Raw genomic sequence first — 14,118 nt, 5'->3', positions numbered from 1 at the left:
CAAAACGATATCCGGGCAACCAGTATATTCCCAATCAGTGCATTCCCGGTCTTGCAAAGTTCGGGAAACTGGCGTCATGCTGAGAATTCGTTCAAAGAGGACCTCCATTGTGAACCCCTTGTGCAAGCAGTCTTTATTTGTGGAGCAATTGACCTCCAACATGGAGTTCTGACAATGTTTCACTTCGTTCGAGAAATAAAGAAGTCGTAACACAAGCTCTGTCATGCGCATGATATCGGAAACATCTAAATAACATAAAGGTGCCTAGATAACAACGTGGACGTCTACCGATTCTCGTATTGCATGGAATGAAGGTAAAGCACAGTTTAACACTTTATTAACAGAAATCTTGGTACTCCATGTCCAGTGATGCGGCATTCATTTTTTTTTTACTCGGCAGTGACAGGAAGTTCAGCATGTGGACAAGTAGTGCATTCTATCTATGGCATCGACGGTTCAGTTTCGCGCTCTGCTTCTTCCTCTACGGTGACCTTGTCATCTCCAGGCACCTTCTTCAGGTTTCTGCACAAAAAAAGAAAGAAAGACAGAAGCAAAAAAACAAGCAGACGTCAGATCACGAACAGTGAGTAAGGCAATCACATTTCTTTAAACGTTTAAGCAATGTTTTTTGATTGATACCCATTGTTTTATTCCTCAATTGTTTTATCCCAAGGATAAGCTGATAGGAATGAACAGGGATGCATGCAAGCCTACAATTCTACGCGATGTGCCAGCATTCGAAACTTTCGAGGAACACTGTCATATTCGCTTGTGCTCTTCGAATCGCCACTATTTAATTCAGTCGTCGAATGGGATAGTCAGCACATGAAAATATAATTTTTCGAATACTACGCGACTACCTAACATCGTGGTCTCTCCAGATACCAATTTTAACGCGAAAGCGTTAAGGAGCTCGTGTCGCAGAAAAGCCGGTGTCGTCGGCGTCGGTGTCAGCGTCGGCGGCGTTGGCCGTGAGCGATAAATCCTAGCAGGCACTTCATGAATAAAAACAACTTACAAGATGGGCTGGGTGGGAATCAAACCAGGGTCTCCGGAGTGTGAGAAGGAGACGTTACCACTGAGCCACGAGTTTTTTTTTCTATGCTTCAAAGCGGTACAAAACAATGCCTCCTTTAGTAGATGCCAACCGCGTTGTCCGTAAACTCGGTTCCTGGCGCTCTCCCTTTTCTCTCCTCCGCGAAAAGGTAACGAGCGCCGCTTGTGGCGAACATCTGCAACCTAGATCACGTGCTGCGGCCTCCGAGATTACCATAGCGTCTGTTGCCATCTCGGAGGCCCGCGATAACGCTCGCTAACAGACGCCCGCGCGTATAAAGCGCCGGCGGAGCATTCAGCCGCCGCTGCCACATCCGCCGGAAGTTGAAAAGGCAACGAGCGCCGCCTCACGGAATTTATGCTGAACTAACTTCAACTAAGGGAACCGCCGCCGCAATGGGAAAGCGAGCAACGCGGCTGGCATCTAGTAAAGGAGGCATTGTACAAAAGCGCCTCTAGTGAACGCGGTGTTGCCTTAGAAACGAGCTGTTTCTAAGGCTCAGGCGTGCGTCGCTTGCTCAGGCGCACATTTCATTGTCGCGCCGAACGCTGCGTTGCTCGACGCTCACCGCGTCCGATGCGGGGCGCGTAGTCGCTGCGCCGTAGCCCATTGTCTTACACCCCTTCTAGGAGCCCAACCACATTCAAATAGATTCAATAAAGTTTTATCCATCCATCCATCCTTACACCCCTTGGCGGGTCGACGGGAACGCTGTCGCGTTTCACTCTTGAAGGCGAAGCTTAAGCGTCCTCCAATTTTTCAGTGGACGTACTATATATAGAGCACACTGTTGTTCACACAAGCAGATATTTCTGGCTAAACACGATCACTCGCCATAAAATTTTTCTGAGAGGCGGCATTCAGGAGTTAATATTGTGTAGTATTGTATGGTATTATTGATAAATGCAGCATATGTGTCCTCTCGTCGGCCGCGAAGGTATGCACATTACTGGTTCGCCCATCACGTTACCTTTATAACTCTCTATGATAATGAGTGTCCGCGTATGCTCGGAAGAGTTTCCAGATGGACAACGTGCTTATTTGTTCAGAATTCACGATTTGTGATTTCAAAGTATGGTTCGATGTGCAGTTTAATGGCAGGAATTGTACCGTTATGAATACCTGGATGTGATAATTGTTGATGGGAGGGTTGCACGTTATGCGCAAACTATTCGAAAAATGCTAGTTATTTGATTCCCTTCTGAAACTATTTACTTTGTATTCGGTTCATTCTCACAAACAGCTATTCGCACACTATTTCTTGCCATTGTAAAATCAATAGCGCATGCTTCCCCCACGTTAAACATCGCGAATCAATTCGTTGAGAAAGCATTATGCTGTCAAGCTTGTTACGATTGGTCTGCGGGGGCTGGCGATCTTCGGAGAAGCGACCTCCGAACCCTTCCCTGCCCGCTGCGACGACTCGCTTTGTAAAGAAAACAATGCGCCGCCTCAACAGCTCGACGACGCCGGCATGTCTAGTGACGGTCGGCGGACCGAGTATTGTTGATTCGCCGTCGCCTTCACGGTTTGCTTGTCGCAAGATAATTCCTGGAACAGGGTGTTTTGCGGTGGGACCTCACGGGCCCCAGAAGTCGTCACAGTCAATGGGCAGACGCGGCGGCCACTGACTGCGGGTCAGCTCTGGGGTCAAGAGGCGCCTGCTCGAGACAAGACCCGTCTACAAGAACCCTCTCACACCGGTGTGTTCAGTGAAACCAAAGTGCGGAAGTGAGTGCGTGAACCCTCCCCCTCAAAGGAGGGTCGACTACGATGACTCTCCCATTGGACAAAGACTGTACGCAGTTTTCCCTACCCAGGGATTCACTCACTCACTCACTCACTCACTCACTCACTCACTCACTCACTCACTCACTCACTCACTCACTCACTCACTCACTCACTCACTCACTCACTGCGTCGTTGCCACTCACTCTGCCACCGACGATGCCACAGTGAGTCTTTTTAAGCAGCCGTTGGCGGCTGCTCAGTGTGCATTCTCTTTCAGTCATGATAGACTGATAAACTGTAACGTTCTCCACCCTCCACGTAAATATTGTAATTAAATCCCATATTCCTCGTTCTCGATAAGAACAAGTCCTTCCCTTCAACAACATCCTTGGCGTAGATGAGTCGGACGACGATATGGGCTAGCTACCATCTAACACAGCTGAAGGAAGGGGAAGTAGAGGTATGCGCTAATTATCCCAGTACGATAATCTAATTTGATAGCACAGTTGGTCTCGCAATGCAGAGCATGTTGTCAACACTAGCGTGACGTGACGACGTACTAGAGCTGCAACGGGTGCCAGTTGGTTTCACATGTTTGGATAATCACGCAATGTTGCAGCAGTCGAAGGATGTGCTCTTTGGTTTGGACTTCACGATATTAAGATATGCATGAATATTGAGCGCACGTGTTGGGTGTATGTAATAATGAGCTTAGAAAGTAATCATGATACATCATTCTGCGCACGCAACGCTTGTTGAGAGATGTCTTGCAATTTCGGGCCTAATGCAAGTAAACAAAAAACCTTGTTTTCGTAAGGCTGCATAAAGTCTAAAGTTCAGGTGGAGACCTTATAAGAGCAAATTCCCTGATGAACTGATAACGTTATTAGTTCCAGACACAAGCACTATTAATTTATCATTTCTTTAAAGGGACACTAAATGTTGCTATGAAGTCAAGTTAAAGTGATAAAGCAATGCTTTAGAACGTCTAAGGCGTCAATATAATCGCGAATAGAGCTTTAGTAACCGAGAAATTGAGGAAAATGCATAACACGATTTGAGACCCCCAGCGACATTCCGGCACTAGCCCGATAATTTATGTCTCTAGTGCTCAACTACTCGTATTAAAAAGATCATTTCATTAGATTATAAGACGGAAGAAAATTCTACTTGTGTACTTCTATTCGATTCTAAGAAAAAAATAACATTTTGACGTTACCTTTGAGTAGTATGGGCGATCGGAAGGTTTCGTTTTCGTTCGACTCTGCCCGCTCGACTTTGCGCCGCGCGCGGTTTGAGTTTCAGTTGTTTCGTTATCGCGTCGTGCTGCGCTGGTCCTGCTGGCTCGCGAAACTTGCATTTGGAACAAGCAGCGAGAATGCTACGTCCATGTGATGTCGTGGGATGCGCGAATGGTCCGCGGAACTTGGCCAAGGGCAGTTGCAGCGGTGAATCCAACGTTACTTATCCGTGTGCCAACGAGTGAACCTCTCCGTTTGAAGTGGTTAAGTGCCGTACCTCTTCCACAGCGAGTTGGCAAAGAGCCGAAAAATCGCATAGTGTGCTTGCTGCACTTTCGTTCAAAGGATTACGAGTTCAACGCCGACTTACTGAAGTCGTGTGGTTGTATTTCAAAGCAGGCCACCGTCGTAGTAGTACGCAACGACGCCGGCAGCGCGAGCCCTCAGCAGCAGGTCACGTTCATCAGTGCTTAAATTGCTGAAGTCGAGCCCAGCATCGCGTGCCAATGTGTCGTTGTCAGTCCATTGTCCATTGCAACAAGCGTCGAAGTTGGCGTCATAAGATAAAGAACCAGCTTATCGTCGCGCTCTTTCCCTTCCGCTAGCCACCATAGTTCCGCTTTCGCGCTGCTGTCGGCTCTGTCTTGGCTCTTTTTCCGGCTACGCGTTTGCGTTTTGCGCAGAAAAGCCGTAGCGCCGTCTGCGGGCGCCGTTTTACTCACCGACGGCGCAACGTCACTATGAGATCATGACGTCACCGCTCCTCGATCGGAGGGCGGGCGATTTGAACTGCGCTAGAGGTACGCGGACGCTTCAGAGCGCATTTTCTCTTAAATAAGTATCTTCTTAGCACGAAACAAGCGTTTCGAGGTTTCTGGGATGGTATTTAAACAGGCCACGTTGACTTAATAGTAACCTTTAGTGTCCCTTTAATAGAATTAGTGCAAATACCTTCCGTTATGTTGTCCACGGTGTCCCTGTTGACTTCTTACGATTATATATATAAAGGAGAAGCACCGGTTAGTCAGGCGCATCACCAGCCTCTATCGAGATGGAGACCGGATTCGATTTTAGCAAACTAGGTAAAGTGATGGCGTAGAAGAAATTTCTGGCTGCTTTAGTTTTTAGTCGAAGTTCATCCTTAGTAGTCTGAAACAGGGTGGTTGCAAGAGAGTCACCAGAGCGTCTTTGTCGCCTAAGTCAGCAAGGCGTCGAGAAAGGTGAAGGATCTCTCTGGTCATCCATGGCACGTCAACGTTTCTTGGTTTTGATTGGAACAAAGTGCCTGACGCATGTGCATACGTCAGCATTGAAAAACTCAACCAAATTATTTACATCGTCGTAGACACTGCGACGATCAAAACCCGCAGAAGAATCGGCAAGAAAATTACTGATAGACTGGTCACCAGCTTGTGTGAAGTCATAAAAAGTGCAAAAAAACAACTTAGCTTTAGGAAAAGGAACATTAATAAGAACTTGTACCGCTTTGTGGCCAGTAATTTTATCCACAACGTCACATGTATATCTATTTTCAAAGATGTCCGCTAAGAAATACAAGGTCTAGAATAAAGTGGCCTCTGGTATTCTCGGTGACAATTTGTTTTAGGTCACATGAGAAGGAATTATTTATTAGTCCTTTACAGACTGAAGAATCGCAGCCAGTGATGGACCGAAATTGCCAAGAAATGCATGGGCGCATTAAAATCGCCCAGCAGAACGAAGTGGGAACTTGACATACATATTTGATGAAGAAATGCTTCTAAAGAGTACAGTTGCTTAACATTGGACCCCGGAAGGCGATAAATTACACCAATAACGACAGAGCAGTTGCCAAGTGACAGTTCACACCACACAATTCTACTTCATTAGAACCACAAAGAATCGAAAAGGTAAGATCAGACCGCAAGAATAGAGCGACACCACCACATCTTTTGTTTGTTCTCTCGCAGGTCACAACGGTAAGGCCAGGTGGAGTAACTTCAGCACCGAAAATGTCACGGTCTAACCACGTCTCGGTAGCACCGATAATAGGAGGAGCATTAAAAGCTGTCAAGTCTTCTGGCATTCACATCTAAAATTTTAAGGTCATCATGCCATATTTTCTCTCATCACTGTGTGACATCCGAAGCGGACTTGTGGGAAGTATAAGAAGAACGAGATGAAGCCGTAGTAAGGGCGTCAGTTTTGTAATCCCAGTCGGAGCGGATGTTGTCGATGAATACATAACCCTTAGACACAGCGTAATCATTTTTTTTTCTGTAGGAATCAGTGGCATCCCACAGTTTCCTGCGAACGGATCGAACATGAGCGGAAAAGTCCTCACCAATGCGCATGCCCCAGTTCTTAAGATTGGGAGCATTCATTAATACTTCAATCTTACCGCGAAAGTCAAGTAACTTAAAACTGATCGGAGGTGTATGTCCCTGCTGGAATCTTCCAATTCTGTGGCATCTTTCAATCTTAAAACAACTGATCTGTAGCTTTCCTGCGAAAAAGAGTACACTTCACCACTGAAGAACATGCAGCGATATAGCAGAATTTAGCGTCGCTTATTTTCAATGAGTGGCACCAAATGATGCAGGTCTGTTGTGATTCCAAGTCACAGAAAACCCCGGTTGCAGTAAGACGCTGTGGAAAAAGCAGCGCACTGAGATACATATAACTAGTTATACTAGTTACTAGTTACACAGTTAATCAGTTACTGGGTACTGATAAACTAATTACATGTACTATACATCTAAATAGTTTCTCACCTTTCACTTTTTGGAGGCTTGCTTTTATGGCTGCCACCATGTTCGAGCACACACCGTAAGCCAAATCCGCCACGATTTAGTCGGCGTCCACGATGAAACACATCCCCTCCACTGCGAGTCCAATGGATAGCTGAGCTTTTGATATTACAAGACACAACAGAAGCACCAAGGTAATGTGCACCCGCACAACATACACAGGACAAGTGGCTGTATAGACCGCGCTTTCTGCTTACAATATTAGGAGTGCGAGAGCCGTCACTGCCGTTAATATGCATTGCATTCTGAGACTGCGGGGTACATCCGCCGTTTCTTCAGTTTCTGCAGCGCATGGCTAGAGGAGTTTAGCCTGTGGATTTAAAGTATGCGTAGAGTTCCCCAAGTCGATCGTTTGCGCATCTGTCTTTTTGCCCCGCATATACTTTACTGCAAGGGAAGAGGATCAGATGAACCATGCCCATTCTGCATTCAACAAACTTGTTCTTGTGATTAAAATAACCATGCCTTGGGGCCCCTTAACGTAATACTATTACAATATGTTTTTATTCCAATCGCCTGACGTCAAATTTGCATAACCGCCGACGCAAGCATCGGGCGGTGACCCACAGGGTCGTCTGAAAAAAACAATCGAACGCTCTCCTCGTTTATAGGCGGTCACATTTGTTTGCTTGAAAAACGAATAACAGTGCCTATACTGAGCGGCCTGTCTTATCTAATTGGCTGACAAGAGCCGAGGAGCACGCTCAAGTGGAGAGGGTTTCGATGGGGTTGAGCCGGTGCACTGAATATCGATAACCGGCTGAAGAGGGTGGTGTCGGTGTCTGCGACTGGTCCGCTTTCCTTTACTTAGCTTGCCGTGGCCGGTCGAAAATCGCGGCGGCGTGCTACGGAAGGTTAAGGATGCATCTAAAACGGATGCTCAGCAAAGAACAGTTGGCAGAGCGAGGTGGTAAACGTGCCGAAAGTGCTCAAAAACGTTACACGCTTTATTATGCGCAAATAAACCCATGCTCTCCGGCCGGTGCGAGTAGCCATTGCCTGAGCGATCGGCGGCAGCCATCTTCTATTCTTTACGGAACGGGGCAGCCTGCGGCTATTCAGAAGAACATTCAATATTGTTCGGCTGATTAATGCATCTTTAACGCGTACACGTCAATTTGACGCTGTGAGTTGTTGCGGTTTTGGGACGTCGCGCGACAAGCAGGTGAAGTGGGTGCAGTCCGAAAACTTTTGACCAATAGCCGAGGGCTCATGGCGAAAGGGTGTCGAATCAGAAGTAACCATTTTACTTTGTTCGGTCAAATCATGCATAATCAGCGTGTACACGTCATATCAGATGGGGAGCTATCGCTGTTTTCATGACGCCACGTGACAGACAGGTGAAGTCCAAAATGTTTTTGACCAATCGCGGAGGGCTGATTGCAGAATTGGAAAAGTTTGGAATAGTTTTACGTTATAGCGCCCTTGGTTTTCTTACCTTGTTAAAGTGAGGGCAGGTACGCGCCAGCTTATTCCTTGCCCCGAGTCCCACGTCATTACTTGCTATATTTTTCAAACTATCTGCCAACTTGTGAACATAAGGGACGAATGCCATTTTTCATCCCCTTTCATTTGGGAGTTGCTTCAGGCCAACGCCTCCTCTATTTTTTCTTCAATACCAGCCAGATGCGGCTCATTCGACCGTTCACCACCCTCTTCCATCGTCCTTTCCTACTCTCCCCCGTCGGCTAACGTTCGCTCCTGCTTTACGGTAGCGGAGGAGAGTACCGTATGGGTGGCGTCTTACAGCGGAAGCACAGAAAAGTTTCCTTTCTCTGTGGCGGAAGTCAGAGTAAGACTGACAGACGCGTGATAACCTGACAGATGCGGAGACGGAGCGTCTACCACTTCTCATCGGGAACGGCAGCGGCGCGCGCTCAGACGTACGCGTGACACGAGCAGGCGTAGCTAAATTTAAGTTTTAGAATAGGGGCCCCAAAAGTTTGGGGCCCCTATTCTAGCTTGTGGGTGTTAGCGTCGGGGCACGCAGGAGTGAATGGTTTTAGAATAGGGCCACGATATGGCTTTGCGTTTGCGGATAATCTCTTGCGCTGACAGCGCAACTATGGCGTCAGAGAAAAGCTATTAGAAATAATTAAATAAAACATACAATTTTATAATAAGAATAGTGATTTTGACTTTCGTGTTTCCAGGTTTAATTGAAATTTAGGGGTAATTCTGCAAGCAGCAAACAATTAGTTGCGCTTCGTTTTGAGTAACCAACTTTACGTGCCTGCCACGTTAGGCCTACGAGCCACATATCCACAATCGAATTCGGAATCAGCGGCGTCTAATGAATCAATTTTCATAACACACGCTAGTTGAGGGAAAGCGATAACCGCAGTCACTTCTCCGAGCTCGCGAACTTCACGCGCTACCATGAACCGAACCCCGTTTGGTGCTAGGTTAGAGCCGTCGCTTCGATGGATGCCGCCATGTTTGTTTACCTAAATCTTTTGGGGCAACTTTCGGGGCTCCCGCTAAACCGACGCAAAACGCCGTTTGCGTCCCGCCACCCATCACCCCTACCCTTCTCGAGAGGCGGCCCTACTCGGCTGCCAAAAACTATCGGCCCAACAAGTCCTAGTTCGGCGGACCTGCGCAGCGGTCAAGGCCAACGGGGTCCCGGAATGAGAGACTCCGCCCAGTATTGCAAGTGGCGCGACCCACTAGAGGTCTCTCCCCGAGCGCCTCTATAGCCCAATAAATGCGTTTCTCCACACCACCTAGTTATTTTCTTCCAAATTGAGTCAACGCTTTTCCTGTACAAATATTGAGACAGTTTCGCAACCCACTTAAATTCTTCCGTGTTCCTCAGTCGTTCAAAACCAATTTTGCTCTGAGCTTCTCTCACTTCAACGCTTATACAGCCCATGTCACCCTGTACAGCTTCATTTGTAGACATCCCATGAGCGCCCAGTGCGAGGTGTCCTATTGACCCTTGAGTTCAAGCAGGCAACAGCATTTCCAAATGAAAGTTCTGAAACCATCACACCTTTCCATGTGCCCCATAGCACCTCATAGCTATTGTTTCCCCATAGCGCTCTGTGTTTCATTACGGCCGCATTTCTCTTCCCTTTTGCTGTTATTTTTTTCTCGTTTTTGCGTACATGTATTGCCTGCGTTTATCCATATATCGAGATATTTGTCTCTATTAACACTTCAATGTATTCATTGAACCGATTTTTTAACGCTAAACTTCAATCGCAAATTCTCACCTTCCTGTTCATATATATATATCGCTTTGCTTGTCACCAACCAATCGAATATCGTCCTCATATAATAATAATAATATTTGGGGTTTTACGTGCCAAAACCACTTTCTGATTATGAGGCACGCCGTAGTGGAGGACTCCGGAAATTTTGACCAGCTGGGGTTCTTTAACGTGCACCTAAATCTAAGCACACGGGTGTTTTCGCATTTCGCCCCCATCGAAATGCTGGCCCCGTGGCCGGGATTCGATCCTGCGACCTCGTGCTCAGCAGCCCAACACCATAGCCACTGAGCAACCACGGCGGGTTATATATCGTCCTCATAATACAAACTTAGAAGCTGCTGCTCTACTATAGTGTCCACCGGTTTGCATGAGGGATTAACGATATTCCTTCCCTCTGGCGCCCTTTCCATTCTGACCATGCACATCATGAACAGCTGCTGGGATAAAGGGCACCCCTGCTTCTGTGCCTTGTTGATGTCAACTACTCGCTACTAATCGCTTCCAATTCACCGCAATTTGCATTTTCTTGGTAAAGATCCCTCAAAAGGTGTGCTCACTCGTTTCCTAAGCCTTCCTCTTCCAGAATATCTCGCAATATGTTGCGGTCTACGATGTCTGCGCACCGGTTATGTCGAAAAAAGCCACAAATAGCGGTCTCCTTTCCTCCCTGGATATATCAATATACTGAGCAAGACCAAATGTGGTTATCATCCACATGCCTACCAATTCTGAAGCTATATCGAAGTTCTCCCAGTATGCCATTATTTTACGCCAATGCTTTATCGCCTGCACTTTTAACCTTTACATAAACGATGTAATGATCAACGGTGTATATCAGTAAATTATATCTTTTCCCACTTACCTTTATAAATTAATCCCATTCTACTTTGTCGCCAACTGTCTGGTATTCGTCCATCGTTTAAAGTTTTTTCTACTGCTTTCAACAGAGCTTGCTTACCTTTTGGTCATAGTTCATTAATCAGCCTAACGGGAACATCGTATAACCCGGTGGCTGCGGGCTTAGGAATTTTCTCTTCTGCTTTCTTCCAGCTAAAAATTCTCAGCACCAGCTTCGTTTCCACCTGGCTCTATTTCATGCTCTTTCTCATACACCACCTCGTCACTGCCTTCCATTTTTTTCCATCCTCCTCCTTGATATGTTGTTGTTTTGTTCCGTACTTACTGCCTAATTTATGAGTCTGAAAAATATTCTAGGTGGGGCCTCCTTATTTAAGACAACCAACGTTCACTTTCACTTTTCGTATTTGCTTTGACCAGTATTTGAACCACAGATTTTTTTCTTCCGGTATAGTGTCCATTTTCGTCTGCAGTCTATCGACCATTTCTATCTATGGTGGCGAAACGCAACGGTGACGAAGTGGTTACCGCCGTTTGCTCCGCAGCGGTAGACGCGGCGGTGGGGCAGAGGATAGAATCTTCGCCGTGGCCACTATTTATATGCACAAGCATTTCTATGCTTACCCCCCCTCCCCCCCAAAAAAAAAGAAGAAAAGAAAAAGAAAGCGTCCGTTTGTCCGTTCGTATAGTAAGACGATCAGTTTCGAGACGGAGTCCACAGCATCGAGCGAATTTACCTTTGTGCTACCTCTCGCTTTAACTAGCGGCGAGAACACAGCGCTCACGAAGCTGACTCGCCGCGCTCTGCAGATACCGCAGGCCGCTTTCAAGATAAGCCTCGTGCGGCCGCACGAAACCCGGCCTCCGCCGTTGTACGCTTGTTCACTGTTCATAATAGTTCTACGCCGATGGATAAGACCATAAAAAAGCGATGGTGTTGGGCTGCTGAGCACGAGGTCGCGGGATCGAATCCCGGCCACGGCGGCCGCATTTCGATGGGGGCGAAATGCGAAAACACCCGTGTGCTTAGATTTAGGCGCACGTTAAAGAACCCCAGGTGGTCAAAATTTCCGGAGTCCTCCACTACGGCGTGCCTCATAATCAGAAAGTGGTTTTGGCACGTAAAGCCCCAAATATTGATAAAAAAGCGATAACAGCCGATAACGAACTGAATGTCGTCAGTGTAACTGTCGCCCCCACCTAGAGTCGTTTTACGTCATCAATTCACCTTGCATCGACGCCTGCAGCAGTTCGCGTAGCCGCAGCGCTGTCGTTTGTACTGATTCTGCCGTGAAATCACTCCACCTAAGGCGGGGTGAAATTCCGCAGTGAACACAATTTAACAGCTTCCAGATTGGAAGCAGTGTTTTTACAAAAAGAAAAGAATAAAGTAAATGGCATATGTTATTTACCTCATTACCGCCCCCACAGGTTGAAATTGTTCACAAAAAAGAATCTTAGGCTCGGGACTTCTAGTTTATCTGTGGGCACGCTTTTCACACTGTAACAGTTGTATGTTCAGCAGAAAACCAATACCAAAATTTTCATTGTTTGGAATTGGACTGAGAGATGTAGTCATGCATGCCATTGAGGACAATCTCCGCGAATTAATCTGTTTGCCGACCTCCCACATACCAGTCAAGATAGTCCAATCAACTACATTGAAAACAATAACTAGTAATAGTTTAGCTTAGGCATCAGATTTCAAAGCGTCGCGGGGAAATTTCCTAACCCATTTGAGCCGTTATAACGTAAGGCCGGCAATGACGCTGGTATTCTAAGAGGGGCATGAAACCACTAGAGACAATTAAGGTAAATGTCAGTGTGGCACTGCTACATTCTGTCCATTTGACAGGCACAAGTCAAACATTATCGCGACAGTTCTCACTTGAATTATTTTGCAGAAGGCAGATGAAAGCTACGAAAGCGGACAGCTGATAAGTGACCATAATCGCGGGTTTTTTAGAAAACGCAGATAAAAAACAATCAGGCAGCCCGCATGGATAAAAATCATCAACATTCAAGAAGCGCCGGGAAGTGTTCGCATCATTGCTAACACCGTTGTCATTATTATTAGTTTGTCGCTGCTATCTCAGATGTTAGTTGTCTATATATACGTGCGCCTGATCCTGCCTCCTCCCCCCCCCCCCCCCCCCGAATGAGAAGAAAGAAACGTTCGCTGCAAGCAATATGTATGCGGTGCTTAAGGTTGGAAGGCCCCTCATGCAATTTAGACGTGGCTAATTGTGTGTACTTACCTGAGCGTGGCGTCAGCAGGGCAACAAAAAGCATAATGCCAACCACCGCTGACGCTGCGGTATAAGCCGCGATTTGAAGGATGCTTGAAAATAAAGACGGAGAAATAATGTTCTATAACTTGCTGCCATTATTAAGGATTCGTCGGCTGACACATAGCAAAGGCTGTTATCAGTCACTATCATCCTGAGCGTACTGCATAATCAATCATAAGGTCAGACACTTTTCGAATGTGGAGCGTAGCGTATCTTTTGGAACGTGGTGGCATTTTTCTTTCGACAGTAAATTTATAGAAAAAATGTATCGTTTAAAGAAAATTGTGTTATTCAAGTGAATTCGCAAGAGCTTCCTGATCTACATTGTACACACACCACGCTACCTGTGGTATGGCAACTCGAAGGCTCGACAATATAGAGCGTTTTTTTTCTCTATGCTGAAGATATGAAAATTGCCTGCGGCAGATATTTATACCAGGAACCGGACCAAAGATGTGAGCAATACATTGACAAGAAATTAAACTGCGTATTCTACTTGTTACCGTAATTTTGTTACGAATATTTTTTTGCCAATAATTTGACTGTACATGCTGCAAACATTATAGCCGGTGAGACCCCTATGCATGCTGATTAAAAATAAATTTTGTATGATACCGGTTTTGAAACGCGCGCCGTGAAATTTGAATGGGGTCAAAATGCACTATTACCCCACTTCCATTTTTTTTTTGCAAAAGGGCTGTTTCTTGCACTGACGCACAACTTATTTGTTGCTTCAAGAACTCGCGAACGGTTTCATCCACTAAAGACTTTGCGCCTTGCGAACTCATGGGCTAAACTTCGTAAATTGCAATATTTCAGTGATAAACCAATCTTTTAGAAATTAACTAGTGCAGTTGTGTCATTTATTCCTTTACGCATTTTCATTCCTCTTGCACGCAACGACCTCCTCTTCGAGTAATACAATTTAAGATA

The 14,118-nt window shown here is 46.2% G+C and overlaps 1 protein-coding gene across 1 annotated transcript in view; it reads right to left on the bottom strand.

The window, feature by feature from the left end:
• Positions 1 to 320: 320 nt before the first annotated feature.
• Positions 321 to 14,118, bottom strand: part of LOC142592671 (uncharacterized) — a 473,797-nt gene continuing 459,999 nt past the window's right edge. The window contains exon 52 of the mRNA XM_075704237.1: positions 321 to 522. Within this exon, the coding sequence (XP_075560352.1) occupies positions 441 to 522 (82 nt within the window). The 3' untranslated portion in view covers positions 321 to 440. The remainder of the gene's footprint in view (positions 523 to 14,118) is intronic.

The sequence above is a fragment of the Dermacentor variabilis genome, chromosome 9, assembly GCF_050947875.1.
Source record: "Dermacentor variabilis isolate Ectoservices chromosome 9, ASM5094787v1, whole genome shotgun sequence".
In the NCBI taxonomy this organism is placed as follows: domain Eukaryota; kingdom Metazoa; phylum Arthropoda; class Arachnida; order Ixodida; family Ixodidae; genus Dermacentor; species Dermacentor variabilis.
This window is presented reverse-complemented; position numbering and strand designations above follow the sequence as displayed.